Genomic DNA, 15,869 nt, shown 5'->3' with positions numbered 1-15,869 from the left:
TGGTTTGAAGAGCTTTCAAAACAAGATAACACACATGAAAAAGAGATAAGCAAAGCTTTGGGATTTTATGTTGCTAATGGTTCAGCTTTTCTTCATCTGTCATCTGCATTAACGAATTCTGTCCACTTACCTGTCTGCCCACCTGTTCCTTACTTCTCTCCCACTTTTTAAATTTTTTCTTACAATTGCCATAGTATACATTCTCATGAGAAAGAAAACATTATTATTATTATTTATTTACCTCATCCAAACAGTTAACACGAACATCCTTGTTGGCTAATAGTGTTCCAGCTTCTTGGACAGTACCTTCAAAAAGAAAAAGCAAATTATGGTCATGAATTAGTAGAACACATTTTTAAAAATCTAACATCAACCCCTCCCAAAAAAATCAATCAAACTTCAAAGATTTATCCTGAAACTAATCACATTGCTGCTAAAACACAAAGCATCCATTTACACACACACACTTTATTCCACAAATTATTTAGCTTTATAGAAATTAAAATAGCTTCATCTTGTTTTTACTGCCATTGATATTGGAGTATATTATAGTACCTACAATTTCCTCTTGGTAACAATACAATAACCATAAAGCATAAGATAGTTAATATGGAAAAAAATTTTAAACAGGATCTAGTCCAAACTATTATCTAAAGCTTGAATTCCTATCAAGATAAGTTGAGTCAAAAGTACAATTCACATTTATACAATTTGTCACCATGAGGTTTTGTGAACTCATGGCCTGTCCTAGAACGCCTGGCTTAAAAAAGCATCCTACACTCAGTATTCTTACTCTCGGTCTCAAATTGTAATCCTGAAGGCCAATGTCTATCAATTTAGAAACCATCTGTACATTGGACTCACTGATAGGTTTTTCCGGTCTTCTGTAAACAAGTCATTGTAGGAGAGAATATTGTTATTATCATCATTAATAAAATGTATGTTTTATCAAAACTTTTCTGGTTTGACAAGCGAAAAAAAAAAACGCAAAACAAATGAAATGACATGTTGGAGTAAGATAACCCGTCCTCTAAAAGGGCATAAAAGAATGGAACACCACCCCTCACTCGCAGCTCTTCTCTAAACGTAGAATCTGAATTCATGACCGCTAAATTCTACTTGTCTTCTAGAGTTAAAGGTGGGATTAAGAAAAACAAGTTAGCATGCCCCCCTGCTGCCCTACCCCTCTTCTTAAGGCACTGAAACAGAGAAATGTCTTCAGAGGGAAATGGCTGTTGGGAGAATATCAAGTGATGACGTCCCAAACCCCAAAGCCTCCTTGTCCTCAAGTGGGTGGACTCACAGCGACCCTACAGAGCAGGGTAGAACTGCCCCGTGAGTTTCTGAGACTGTAACTGTTTACAGAAGTAGAAAGTCCTATCTTTCTCCCTGGAGCAGCTGGTGGTTTTGAACTGCTGACTGAATGGATTGCAGCCCAGCGCATAACTACTGCATCACCAGGACTCCTTGAATACCCTAAATTGTCCCTGAAGTTCGACAAACTAAGCACACCAGCACGCTTTCCCCACTTGACAATAATAAAGTTGCACCATCTGGGAAAAGAATATTTTTATAAACACAAAGGAGTTTCACAATGTCATGGAAAACTGATGGGGCCAAAGCACCATCCTCAGCGAGCAGCCCATTATGACACCAGCCACTCGAACTGGGCACGGCCAAGTTGCTCCACGCAGTCATTGAACTGATTTATATTCTCACCACCAGCTTATAGTCTTGCTGTGTCATGTCATCCTTGCATGTTCAATGTTCTCAGTAATGGCATTTTTCCCACCTGATGCTCAAAACAATAAAGAAATAAAAGGATCAAGGCTTTCACATGAGCAAGACATACCCACGGAGAAATTTCAGAGATTGGAAAAAGGGGCAGACACAGAGAGGAAGTGGGACACATTATAGTCCATTGAAGGGAGTGGGTACATGAGTTAAATCAAAATGTGTATGAAATGTTGAATGAAATTATTATCTGTTCCGTAAATCTTCACCTAATTTACAAGAAAACTTTTTTTTAATTCCTGGGAAAATGAAATTAAAAGATAATGGAATTTCCCCGCAAACTTCTGAAAGCCCCACATGTTGCATTTTCTGGAAACTGCATTCCACCTGAGGGCAGTTGATGTCACTAGCTGGAGGGCTAAGGAATGAGCAGGAAAACTGAACAGGTACACAGGTTCCCCGAGAAACCTTCTCCCTGCCGGTGGCTTCTCATCAGACTTTCGCAAACAGTGCGAGTGAGAAGATCAACGTGGATCGACAATTTCCAAGCTCTCATTTCACATGAAGAAGGCATATGGGACCCCGTCTTCACTAGGATCCCATTGTCAACTGAAGCATAACTGAAGTGAGTGTCTGTCTAGCCAGGAAATGTCTGTACAAAACGAGGAATACAACAGGAACTGTGAGCTCGCCAAAGCATGATGTGTTTGGGAGGATAGTTGCATTTATTTCACATTAACAACGAGGCTATTAATTCTATAAGATGGTGAGCCCAATGGCTGATAGTACAAGTTAAATCTATCACTAGGTAAAAAAGAAGCTCCATACTCATTAATACACACACACACACACACACACACACACACACACCACTTAATAGATTAAGGTTCACCTTTCCAACTCCAGGAACTAGGATGAAAAGTGATTGGTTAACACTTTCTGATTCCAGAAAACAAAGAGATTTGGGGAAACAGATGAGCCAAATGCCCAATTTTCAAAACTTGTGATGGTATTTAATGGGGTGTCCTCAACTTAATGGCGTCACTAAGGAACTGCCGAAGGTCTAGGCAAGCAGAGAACTGTAAAGCGCATGGCGCACACAGAATGAGTTCTGCTCTTTGCCATTCCTGACTCTTCTCAAATGATATTTTGCAATTAAGTCAAAAAGACTGGGAAGAGAAAACCGTGATGTTAAAAATTAACAAACAATATAGCAGTGGTTCTCAACCTGTGGGTCGCGACCCCTTTTGGGGTTGAATTACCCTTTCAATGGGGTCGCCCAATTCATAAGAGTAGCAAAATTAGAGTTATGAAGTAACAATGAAAATAACTGTATGACTGGGGGGTCGTGGCATTAGGAAGGTTGAGCACCACTGTACGACAGGGTGATCCCATACTGTAAGGGATACAAGGACAGTGAATTCTATAATGTGGCTCTTGTAGCCAAAGTCTAACTCCAAGCTTCTTTTCCCTGCATGGATCTGGTATGTATGAGGGCAGGGTAAGATGCCGATAGGATTCACCTGTGCGTAACTGTGCACAGGATTCCCTGCAGGGCCATCCTATTGTGCATACAATTGGAAGCAGGAGGAGGGATCTCATGCCCAAAGGAGCAGCAGCACATCCGGGAGCCAGACCATGTGAAAGAGCGACTGACTCCCCAACTCAAGGAGCAAGCAGAGATTCATGTTTTCATGAAGAAGCTGGCTTGAGGTGTGTGGTGCTTCGGGGCACTTAATTGGGGAAGTTGGATTTGCTCATCTGAGAAAGGGGAGCTGAGTGCCTTCTGGCTGAGGTTTACTGGATGGGGGGGGGGGGGGGGAGGGGTCTCTGGGGACTCAATTTAGGAAGCTAGGCTTGCTGTTCCCGGATGTGGAGTTCAGAGCTATTGGCTGAAGCTTATTGGAGTGGGGGGTCTCTGGGCACAATTAAGGGGATGAGGCTGGCTGACCCACAAAGCTCGAGCTAAATGCCTTAGGGATGAGGCTTATAGCAGAGTGGTATGCCCGTCAGGTATGTATTAGCTGACTTGATAGAACTTTGTAACGTGTTTTGATAAACAACTCAACCCTGAGCATTCCTCACTGGCATTACAACTTGTTAACTTCCTTAATAAACCCTTTCATCATGAATTTTCTCTATGAGTTCTGTGTAACCATTGCAATAGATATTAGAACCTAGCTTATAAAACAGATAATATAAAGACATTACTGGTAGGATGTGCAGTATCAACATTAATCTTTATCGAATGGAGAAATTAATAGAGCTACACTGAAGATAGGAATTTTTAACAGCCAGGTCCTCTGGGTTTGCTCACATCAGAGGAAAAACCAACCACCACCACCACCATCACCACCCCCAACACACACACACACACACACACACACACACACACACACAGAAAAAAATTAGCCTGCTTCATAAGGGTGGGATTGAACAATGTATCTGGATGAAACAACATTTGAGCCGAGAGGAGACAATACTAAGAATCTCACTGTAGTAGTTTCACTCCTAGCACTACAGTCCTTCCCAAACTGCCATGAAACATGACAAGACCTAGACAAGCTGCGCTAGCAACATACATTCTATAGGGCTCTAAGGGAGACTAAGGGCTTATCCGGATACAGGACACACAGAAAGTGCTGTGTATAAAAAGACTTGTGAGTTTGTAGTCAAGGTCCCGCACTTCTGAAGCCCACCGCATTGGAGTTGACTCCTCTCATAGTGACCACAGGGGACAGAGAAGAATTGCTCCATAAGGTTTCCGAGCCTCTGAATCTTTCAGGAGCAGCCAGGCTCGCCTTCCCCCCTTGGACTGCTGACCTTACAGTTAGACGCCCACCAGGTCCCTAATGCCACCATAGCAGCCCTCATCGGGGTGCAACATAATTCATTTTGACATGCTTGGTGTCCAGATGGAGACCCTGACTGTCCTAGGAAGACATGTATATGTAATCAAACCAAAACCGAAAAGGACAATACAAATGTGACCTATCTTTGTCTAGAAATCTATCCGATATCCAGAAGATGAGACGATGTATAGGCTTCAATCATTATTGAGTACTATCCCCCAAAAGGAATGTCTTAATGGATCTATCAAAATAAAGTATTTTTTACAAGTTTACTTGTTAGTGGCTATCATTTTTTTTTTCTTGCGGAGAGGAGAGGAGAGGAGAGAAGCTCGGCTATCATTTTTATGTATAAGTAAAATCATTTAATTATGTAGTGTCTTAATTTTAAAACATATTTACATATAATCATAAATACAAACATTTAAAAATAGATACTTTCAATTATATAACACTTTAGAAAGAGTAGGTGAGTTTAAGTTTCTAATGGATCTACTGTTTTAATTCTATACTTACATTTAAAAAAAAATTTAAATCATTCTATTGTGGGCTCTTACAAATATTATAACAATCCATAAATCAATTATATCAAGCAAGCTTGTATATATGTTGCCATCATATTCTGAGACTTTTTAACAAACAATGTCCTCATGCTTTGATTGGGAAGCACTGCATAAATATGCAGTGACGCTGGTAGATAAGCTTTGGAATGCGACCTACAAATTCATCAGCTGCTGCTGGGGAGAAAGATGAGGTTTTTCTGGTCTTGAAAAGATTTGTAGCTTCAGAAACCAGGTACAGGTTTGCTGTGAGTTGGACTTGACTCAATTGCTGTGGGCTTGGGGAATAAAAATTATAGTATCTAAAAGGGAAGTTGCTTTGTATATGAAGACATTCAATTTCATCTGGAATCCCTTATTATGCTAGCAAAAAAGTATACTGCTGTAGCATACCTGGCATAAAACTCACTCTGAACAAGAAATTACTGTGAAATGTCCAAAAGCAATGTTCCCAATTTACAAGTAGACTCTCATTCACTGACTACATCCAAAATTGTTTCCACCAAATGTCAAATGCCTTTTTTTCCTCAAATGGTTCATTGTCTTGCCCTTTATTTTCAATGTCTTTATCAATATTGTGGTAGTTATATAATCTGGTGCCAACTTGATACTCTTAAGAGCAAGGGGTGGAGTTTAGCCTGTCAGTCATGTCGCTGCTTGATGACCCCATTTGGAGGTGCTATGAAGATAAATAGCTTGCTGGAGGTGGGGCAGACATACTCTCTGCTTTGTATTCCTGATGACAAGACACAGGGAGCTACACTAGAGCCTTGGAGATGGAGGAGCCATGTGGAGATTCACGCCAGTGCTGAGATGCTTCCACTGCCACTGATCTACAAGGTTTTCCAACCACTGGCCTGTGATCTTCCTGCAGTCAGTGTCATTGCATGTGTTTCGTGATTCTGAAGAGGAATTTATAGATTGGTATCAGAAATATGGGCTAATATCGGACTTGATCTGGACTGGGCTGGGATGTTTTCTTAATGTACAATTGCTTTTTGATATAAAGTTCTCTCTTACACATATATAAGTGCCTATGAATTTGTTTCTCTAGGCCACCCAGACTAACAAATATACCAGTGTTTTGAATAGGATATCACAAAATAATCATCTTGGTAACATTGGGCAGGTTTAAACCCTCAACCCCTCAAGCTATAGAGATCACTGGGGAGCCCTGGTAGTGCAGTGGTTATGTGTTGTGCTGCTAACTACAAGGTCAGCAGTTCAAAACCACCAGCCCCTATACTGGAGAAAACAGAGCTTTCTACTCCCGTAAAGAGTTAAGGGTTGGAAACTCACATGAGTCAGAATCAACCAGATGGCAGTGAGGGTTTTTCGCTTTTTAATAGAGATTTCTGTATTTACCATAATAACATCATCACTCCCACTGCTCCTCTGCCAAAAATATAAAGACACTGTCATCTAGTTGATTCCGACTCACAAGAATCCTATATAGTGTTTCTAAGGCAATACATCTTTACAGGAGCAGATAGCCTCATCTTTCTCACGAGGAGTGGCTGGTGGCTATGAACCTCTGATTTCATGGTCAGTAGTCCCGTACTTAACTGACAGCACCATCAGAGCTCTTGACAGCTTCGCCATAAACAGTGTTTCATATGATTTGTTTATACTCATTGTAACTCATTTCATCCACACAAGTCATTACGTAGATACTCTTATTGAACCCTTGTTCAAGTGAGCATCTAAGAAAATCATTAGTATATATGAACCACAACACTGTATGGAATACACATTACGAAGGATAAGGATGGACGTGGTGTGCTTCATGGTAATTTAGATGTGCCATCAATCAAGGACTAGCTGCACAATAGTCTTCTATAAAATTGTATATCCAATATACAATCCATTGGCTAATTTCTAGTTCTCAGTAATTAGCAAAAGGGAGGAATTCAAATATGGTATTTGTTGGGTTTTCTTCAGACTGGCTAAGGTGCCAGACTTTGCTGAAAATGTACTGTTAGCTCCAGCTACAACTAGGAGTGCTTACACCTAATCAAAGTTAGGAAATATATCAAAGAGGGAAAATATTAAGGACCCCTTCACTACTCACTAAATAAAAAATATTTTTTACAGGCACAAATACAAAACTTTCCTACTTTGCTTCTGACTTTTATTTAACTATAGAACAAAATAATATATATCAAATGCACACAAAACTATTAACAATTAAAATTAATTTAGCAAAGGACTGCAATCTATTGAAATGAAAATGTGTCTAGAAATGAATATGGTGTTTACTGTTTGAGTTGGTTTTGTTTTTGTTTGTTTAGTGTTCTTTTGTGTCCAGAATATTGATATGATATGGCCCACATGATACTTCTTTCTGCTCTGCCACTTATTAATTGGGTAACACGGGGCAAATTGCCTAACCTCACAATCCCTCAATTTCCTAATCTACAAAGATTATATTTCTCATAATAATAGCTAATAAAGATACCGTTTTAAAATGTTTGTTTAAATTCTATCTCATTTCATCCTCACAGGTAATTAAGAAGGCTCTATTACTGTTCTCAGGGAGCCTTAATAGTGCTCTGGCTTAAGCGATGAAATGCTAACTCCAAGGTCAGTGGGAGAAAAAAATGAGGATCACTTTATTTTTCCCACTCTTCTGTTGGAGAACCTCAGAAAAAATGTTTCTGACTCAAGGTCAACGCACAAAGAAATGACAACGGTTGGGTTAACCACCACCCATGGCTACTCGTAATATTACAGCTTAAAAATAAATTATATTTCACCAAGATTAAATGTATAAACCCTTGTTAGGTGTTTAGGATTCTCTGGTTCATTATAGCATTCAATAAATTATGTCACCATGCTTGTTAACTTAGAAGGGAAGGCCCCTGACGAGATGGATTGACACGGTGGTTGCAACAATGGGCTGAAACATGGAATAATTGGGAGTGAGAGCATTCTGTCATGCATCCATCGGGGTGCTATGAACCGGAGCTGACTGCACAGCACCCAACAGCAAATACTCATCTCTCCCGTTTCGTTTTTGAGGGGCGTGCAGGTCTGTGGTCTCATTCCGGTCTGTGGACAAGAAGGCATTACCTACCAAGGCCGTAGCACTTCTCATAGAGGCCAGGGAAGCAGTAAACTGCTGCACACTCAGGCACCAACTGGCGGGAGTGGGTCTGGAATCAGGAATATCCCCCGAATAAACTCATATTGGTTCTACTTTATGTACTACTTAAAAATAATAAAAACTAAAAAACTGGTGGGCACTTAGGAATATGTCCCAGAATTCTTTGCACCTCCTTCAGAAATCCTACAGAGCTGTCCCCGGGGAGACACGTTTGAGAGGACACGGGAGAGAGCCCCTGGCCTTGTTTAAAGACAGAATTTGCACCCCTGAATTGAGAGCTGATCCTTTGTTTCTCTGTCATCCAACACAGTCCCTGGCACACTGCTCGGACTCACGTTTGCTGAACTGAATTCCCCAGGCAAGCAAGACAGAGACAAATTGCTCAGTCAGGCAAAAGGGAAAGCCAGCAGAGCCCAAGGGGACAGTTGGAATCATGCGGTATAAACCACGAAAACACCAGCTCACATGCACAAAATTCTAGGCGAAGAACACTAGTCTTGGTAGCTACAGCTGTGACTGACTTGGGGAAACTGAGGTCAAAAGGGTGAACTCAGCCCATTACCACTTGTTGAGTTGTTAAAAATCTAATCTCATCTTTGAAAAAAAAATCTATGTTTTTTTCCTGGACGTTTAAAATTTCTTTGCAGGTATGAAAACTAAACCCGCGTTGCTTTCTGAGGGTCCGAAATCGAGTCTGCCCGCTTGGCTGCGCCATAAAAAGACGCCTAGGAACGAGGAAGCTTGTGTGGCAGCGGCTGGCTCCTGTCCTTGCTGGACAGATGTGACTAGCTTCACCTGCGACTTCAAACAACCAATAAACTACCCCCCATCTCCATCCCAGAAGCCAACGAGCCACGCATGTGTCACCGGTCAGGTAACGGGACTCCAGAGAACTGCTCCGGGATCTTCTCTTGGTGCCTGCGAGGGAAATATGGCTTCCGGCTGCAGCAAGCCAGATCGTCTCTCCCAGGGATCTGGAGCGGAGGGAATGGGGAGGGAATGCGGAGGGCGTGGGGAGGGTGGAAGGCAAAACTCAGGCGGGCTCCGTGGAGAGACCGCTACCGTGCTGCAGGGGCGGAGGAACGAGGCCGTGCCACCCTGGGGTCTTCTGCAAAGAAGGCGAGGAGGGCCCCATGAAGCATATGGCAGGCCTTGTTCTGTGCCTTACAAGGAAGCCCTCTCGGAACGAGCTCCTCCACTTCCCAACGAGAGCAGGGATCCGCCAGGGATCTAGATCTTTCTGCCTCCGGAAGTCCACATGTCCCCTACGACAACCGAGAAGAACCTGAAACGACAAAGCTACCGTTGCCGCGAAGGACCAGGTTCAAAATCAGCTCGGGAGGTTTTTTTGCTTTGAATGCGCACCCTAGGACGCTCACGAGTAGGTCGGGCTGTCATTAGAGTCGGAGGTGGATCCCGGAAATCGGAGGATTTGCAAAAGCTGGAGCCGAGCTCGAGCCTCGGCCATCTCCGCTCGAGTCCCAGCAGTGCTGCCCCGTCCGCCTCTCGCGCCCCACATCCTGTCCCAGGCCCGTTGGACAATCGCCATTTCCCAGGATGAGGCTGCCAACCTCGCAGAAGAAGAGCATCCCCAGGGTCCGCCGGGCCAGGGGCGTCCCGCGAGCACCGCCGCCCCGCTGGCGGGGCCGGCGGGCGTTCGGGTCGCAATCTAGCGCCCATACCTTTGCCGATGACTTCCAGCAGCTCCTTTTCCTGCTGGGCCAGCTCGCCTTTCTTTATGTGAACCATTGCGTCCGCCAGGTTGAAAGTGATGCTGTTTCTTGGGGCGTCTTGGGAAGAAAAGCTGGGTCCGTGTCGGGAACGTCAGCAGCAGGGGGGCGGCTCCAGGGCAGCCGACCGCGGAAGCGATGGGTTTCTCGGCTCCTTGCAGCCGGCGGGCGTGCAGCGGGCGAGCCCCAGCGAGCCGGCCGGGCGCCGTCCGCGAGCCGTCCGCAGGCCCAGGCGCCAGGACCGCCCTCTGAGCCTCATTGGCCGGAGCGGGAGGCGGAGCCGTGGAGGCGGCGGCGAGAGGCTCCCATTGGACTAACCTTGGCAGAAGAAACCAAATGAGAAAGTCAGAGGGTAGGAGCCACAGTCCCCCGACTCGCGCGCTGTCCGCATGCCGGCCGCTACAGACCTCGGCGGCGGCAACGACGTGGTCCGCGTTCTCTCGCTGGTAGTCCTTGATTGGATGACGGCTTTGGGGGTCGCGCAGAGGCCTCCGGCCTGAGAGACACCCCCGGTGGGTCCCCAGGAGTGACGCAGCCCGCGCTGGGGGCGGGCGGGGAGGCCGGGGCGGGGCGGGAGGCGGGGCTGCTCCGGGCTCCGTGTGTCGGTGTCAATGTGTCTGTCCTTCACTCCTCCATTGTCTGCCGCCGTCTCTACCGCCGCCTCCGCTGCCCGCATCGTCGCAGCCTGCAGCCTCGCGCGTCGCCGCTACCTCCTCAGACAGGTACGATGGACGCAGGTGGGGCAGATGCAGCGCCGAGGGCTGCTGGAGCTGCGGCCGCCGCCCCTGCAGGGGTTTCTTCGGGGGCCAGAGGTGGCCGGGAGGAAGCATGTGCGCGCTGAGGAGCCTCCCGCCGCTCTGCAGGGCGAGACTTACCCTCGATCCCCGCCAGCTCGGGTCCCAGTGCTCCTCTGTGCCCCAGCAGGGACGCCCTCGCTGCTACCTCTCGTCACCCCTGGCCGCCCGGGAGACCCCGGGAGCCGGAGCTGGCGGGGCCAGCCACGCGGTGGAAGTGGCGGATGTGCAGCGTCTGGTGCAGGGCACCGCCAGATACAGCTCCCGGGGAGGCCAAGGATGGGGCTCTGGGGGTGGCAGGAGAGCCCCCAGGATGAGTGCAGTGGGGCTAGACTGGGGATAATGTATCCCTCCTTTGGCAAGACTCGCCCTCCCCACTACTTGTCAGCTCCCTGACGGCTTCTCGGGAAGCTGTTGCAGAAGACCTGATGGAGTCGCTCCTGCAGTGCCCACTAAGACTGTTAGGCCCTAATAGGGAGCAATTCACACTTGCACTAAGACTGCACGGTTTGTTAGAGAACGCCCTTTGCCTGGAATTCCCAGCCTCTTTTTAACTCGGATCTTGGGATTCATGGAAATGGAGGGAGGAAGAGGGCAGAGGGCGGGCATCAAACTAGAAGTGCTGTCTATATATAGCCAGAGATTACTCGTTAAATCCAGCCTTCATTCAAGTGTGATTTGCAACCTCCTGCTTCAGCCACGAGCAGAGAGAGGCTAAATGCAAGTGTGTGCCCTCCTGTGGCTCGGAAACATGACTTGTTTGCTACACGGTGAAGCCACTCATTTCTCCAGAGCACGCATCCGTTACATATTTACAGCTACAATGAAAGCTTCTTTCGAAATTAATGTTTATGTTTTGCTGTTGTTTCTCTCCAGACTAGTATTGACATTTCTCTCAAGATCCATCTTCCTCAAAGAGAACTGTGTGACTAATGATGTCGATGGGTTCTTGTTAGCATTCCCAGGGTACCCTTTCTCCCTGTAGTGCCACAAATGAAGGGAAACGCTTGTTGCTCTGGCCTTAGGCCCTCATTTTGCTTTAAACATTTATGAGTAATCCTGAAAAATCCAGGAAGATGCTCATCTTTATTTCCTGCCTTTCATAAAAATTCTTTTCCCAGACTCCCAACTGTTTTATTTTCTAAGACTACATCTTTATAGGGTGGGGCAGATCTGCGCGCGTACATCTCATAAGAAAATGGCCTGAAATTATTCATCGCAATGCCTAACAAAGAAACTTTTGTTTGACTACTATACTTGAATAATGATGTGGCTGTTGAAACACCAAGTGGCAAGGCTTTGGAGAGTGGTGGTTCGTAGCACTTAAAATGCTGTTATGGCCACGGTTAAGTCCGTTTATAGAACAGAGTCATCCAGGGAGAACCCACAAACCTGAGTAAATGCTTGAGGAGTGTAGCCTCCCCCAACATGTGACTTGATGTCTTACCAGTGGATACATGGGCAGAGCTAGGTGCCTCATTGCAATATTTCCATCTCGCGTGCCAAATTTTGGCTTTGATTAGTTGAAGGTCACACCTGTTTGTGGAACTGGGCTTGCCAGGTCCTCAAGGATAGCAAGTTATCATCTTTTTTCTTGGTGCCTCCTGGTACCTAGCTGGACCTTTGTCCCTTGGGAATGCATAGCCTCGGTCCTTTGAGATTCAAAGCCACTTAAAGACAAAGAAAAGTGAATACCTCCCTACAAATGCAAATGCACCATATGATTCGGCCTACATTTTTTAGAAAGAGGTATGTAACGGATAGTGCTCATCAGATGGATTACATTAGTCGTTTTTGTACAATGTAAATATTTAATGTAAGAAGGTTCATGTGATCTGACCAGGGAACTTTACTTGTCATTAGAATCAAAGAAGTTTTATTGATAACAGACATATCCTCAGCAACTCAGAATTGTCCAGTCTTAATTCTGTTTCCACAGAGCAAAGGGACAGAAAGTCTCAAACTGACTGCCATCAAGTCAATTCTGACTCAGCGACCCTAAAGTACAGCATAGAGCTGCCCTTGTGGGTTTCTGAGACTGTAACTCTTTACTGGAGTAGGAAACTTCCTCTTCTCTCAAGTAGCAGCTGGTGGCTCTGAACTGCTTACCTTGTGGTTAGCAGCCCTACACAGAACTCATGAACCCACCATGACATTGGAAGCAAAGTACGTTAATTAATTTGGCAACAGCTGCGACGTTAGGACATCTCAGAGACAGAACAAAAAAACCTAGCTTCGTCTCTGAAAGGTTTTCGCGGGCTCTGCGAATGTACCTAGCAGTATAGGGGGAATTACCATACATGATCTTTTGACCAGCTATTAGGTAATAATAATGTGGGTCAACAGGCCAGAGGTAACCAAAGTTCATTCTCCCTCTCCTCTTTCCTCAGACCTTTCTCCATGCCTCACAGCCAATCATACCTATTTTCCATCTTTCCAAAGATACTGTATATGTTTAGGGAATTGTACCTTCATGCCTTTTAAAGATCCTTTGTATATTTCAAAATTGGAACACACTAACATACCTGTTTGATACTGAGTAAAGCATATGGTATCGAACAATTTGGTGTCTGTACTGGTTTGTTTTTTTTTTATATATGAGTTCCATCACCTGTTTTCCAACTACAGCTTACTTCCCTGGCCTTCTGCCAGGGAATCACTCACTTCTCCCTCGCTTCTCCCAGCCCAGTTAATTCAAGAAACTACCCGGTCAGTAAACAGTGAGCCCTATCATCCACAGAAGATGAGATTTCTACTCTGGAAAAGTCAAAACTGATTCACTTAAAATGTGTCCGTGGCTTGCTACTGACCACAGAACTAAGACCCAGGTCAGGCTTCCCACTTCTGACCTCAGCTTCATTTCCAGTCAGCCAGCCCCTCCCACACATGCCCTAACTTCACCAAGCTGCTGGTATGCTAACATGCCAGTAATTTCCACCCCTTTGTTCCTGCTCTGCTCTTCCTGGAATAATTCCCTTCCCTCCTGACTGCTTCTCCCCTCCCAGAACTGTTTAACTAAATTTTTAAGAGACGACTTAAAGATAACCGCTTTGAAGATCACCTCTTTTCTCCCTCTGCTCATTCAGGAGTGCGAGTATACATTGATACTAATAAACACACATGTGTAAGTCCCTCAGCTGGAAGATGTATGTGTGTGTGTGTGTGTGTGTGTGTGTGTGTGTGTAAAATATTTATACGGGGATGCTTTTGATAAGCAACCCAGCTACTGGTTCCAATGTTGGTGTCTTCTATTCTCTGCCCAGAGCGCAGTGTGGTTCAGAGGGAGATGGATGCATGTCGATTTGCGGACATGAACCACTTGGCCTTCAGAAGTGGTTTAAGAGTAGCTGAACAGATTTCAACAGAGCTTTCGGGACTAAGTCAGACTAGAACAAAAGGGCTGGCGATCTGTTTCCCAAAATTAGCCCAAGATAGCCCTGTGGATCACAATCGTGACGTCCCATTGGGCGGGTGGTAGCCATGAGCCAGGGGCCAACTTGATGGCTGTGAACAACGAATCTTTCCCATCGTCTCTTGTCCTCTTCCCAATTAATCTCATTGCTCATTTATCTGGATCTCTGTAAGAAAATCCAAAGCACCTTTCTCATCTTCTTCTGTTATGGCTGTTATTGATCGACGATGCGGGGAAGGGCATTCTGGGTGGTACAAATGGTTCAGTAGAAGTTAGGGTTCAGGGAGGGGGTGGAATGAGGAGCTGATACCAAGGGCTCAAGTAGAAAGCAAATGTTTGGAAAACGATGGCAACAGATGTACACATGTGCTTGACACAATGGATAGATGGATGGAATGTGATAAGAGTTGTCTGAGCCCCCAATAAAATGATTAAGAAATAAAAATAACAACAAAAGTCAAGGTTCAAATCCACACAGTGGCACCTCAGGAGACAGCACGGTGGTCTGCGTTGGGAAGGGCACAGCATTGAAGGCCCCGGGGGCAGTTGTATGCTGCATGCGTGCACACTGCGGCAAGTACGTCAGAAGTAATCAATTGCACTAGTCCATGTGTACCCTCTCCTTCTGGGCTATTAGTCACACTAGTTCATGTGTACCCTCTCCTGGGCTATAAACTAAGTCCATCTGGTTTGCCTTTGTTCCTCTAGACTATGACCCAATAGTTTGCACTTAGTGTATGCTCAGTAAATGGTTAATTGAGGGCAGCGTGGTCTCTAAAGGTATTTTCGGGGACTTGTTTCTCTGCTTGGCTAATCCTCCCTGATAATGTGATGTGATAAGGCATTAAGCACAAATACCCGTAACTAAGCATTACGGAGTCATGAAAACATTTTGAGTTTCAAGCTTCTTGACATTCCATTGACTGCAATTAACTTAAAAAAAATTTACATGCACACACACAAATTTGGTATTCTTGCTTTCTCCCACTACAGACCCTGGTCCTCAGCTCCCTGCTTTAAGAGAATGGTGCTTTCATTGCAGGGAAATAAGTCATTGTGAGATTGTGAGGATTGTGTTTTTCAGAGTAGTATTTTGCTTGATATTTAACTTTCTTTCTTACAACTGAGTACTTGACTAATTGGATATCTTATTTTTTTTAATTAGGTTTGAAAATAATGCTGTTTTATTTTTTGGAAATCTTTTATCTACTGGAGATGTGTACTGATATGTGTAGAGAGGACATTATAGGATGCCTGAGACAGGCTGTAGTATAAATAACTCCATGGCTATGGGGTGCAGAGACTAGGCAAGAGTATACATGAGACCAAGTTTGGTAACTGTTGAAGCTGGATGATGCGGGCATTGGCTTCATTGTACTGCTCTCTCTACTTTGGGATGGTTTGAAAAATTCCATAACAAATATGTAAATGTGAACATTTGGAAATATAACAGCCTTTAAAAATAATTGTGAGATTTTGTTGTTTGTTGTGTAAAATGTAAGTAGAACGAATATGAATGCTGTTTTTCTTTACGAAGTTTAGGGTATGCAAGTATTCCTTTAAATGTTAATATCGCTGCAGCTAGCTGCAGAGTGCTTTCAGTGCACTTCCATAAACACCAGAGCAATTGTAACTTTTCCATAAAGCTAGAAGGTGGGTGGCATTACTACTCAGTGCTTATGTC

At 44.7% G+C, this 15,869-nt stretch overlaps 2 protein-coding genes across 4 annotated transcripts in view; one reads left to right on the top strand and one right to left on the bottom strand.

Moving 5' to 3' along the window:
* The window catches only part of ANKMY2 (ankyrin repeat and MYND domain containing 2), a 43,429-nt gene extending 33,216 nt beyond the window's left edge, over positions 1-10,213 (bottom strand). Inside the window, exons 1-2 of the mRNA XM_075558338.1 lie at positions 9,932-10,213; positions 242-306 (exon numbers count right to left, since the gene is read on the bottom strand). Coding sequence (XP_075414453.1) covers positions 242-306; positions 9,932-9,998 — 132 coding nt within the window. The 5' untranslated portion in view covers positions 9,999-10,213. The remainder of the gene's footprint in view (positions 1-241; positions 307-9,931) is intronic.
* Positions 10,214-10,364: 151 nt separating this feature from the next.
* BZW2 (basic leucine zipper and W2 domains 2) overlaps positions 10,365-15,869 on the top strand; it is a 66,630-nt gene continuing 61,125 nt past the window's right edge. The window contains exon 1 of one of the 3 annotated variants that reach the window (XM_075558339.1): positions 10,365-10,491. The gene's annotated coding sequence lies outside the window, so the exon portion shown is untranslated. Of the gene's footprint in view, positions 10,492-10,565; positions 10,702-15,869 lie in introns of those variants that run through there. The other 2 variants (XM_075558341.1, XM_075558340.1) reach the window with 2 other exon arrangements.

The sequence above is a fragment of the Tenrec ecaudatus genome, chromosome 9, assembly GCF_050624435.1.
Source record: "Tenrec ecaudatus isolate mTenEca1 chromosome 9, mTenEca1.hap1, whole genome shotgun sequence".
Classification (NCBI taxonomy): Eukaryota; Metazoa; Chordata; class Mammalia; order Afrosoricida; family Tenrecidae; genus Tenrec; species Tenrec ecaudatus.
The sequence above is the reverse complement of the archived record's forward strand: the minus strand, read 5'-3'. Positions and strand labels throughout refer to the sequence as shown.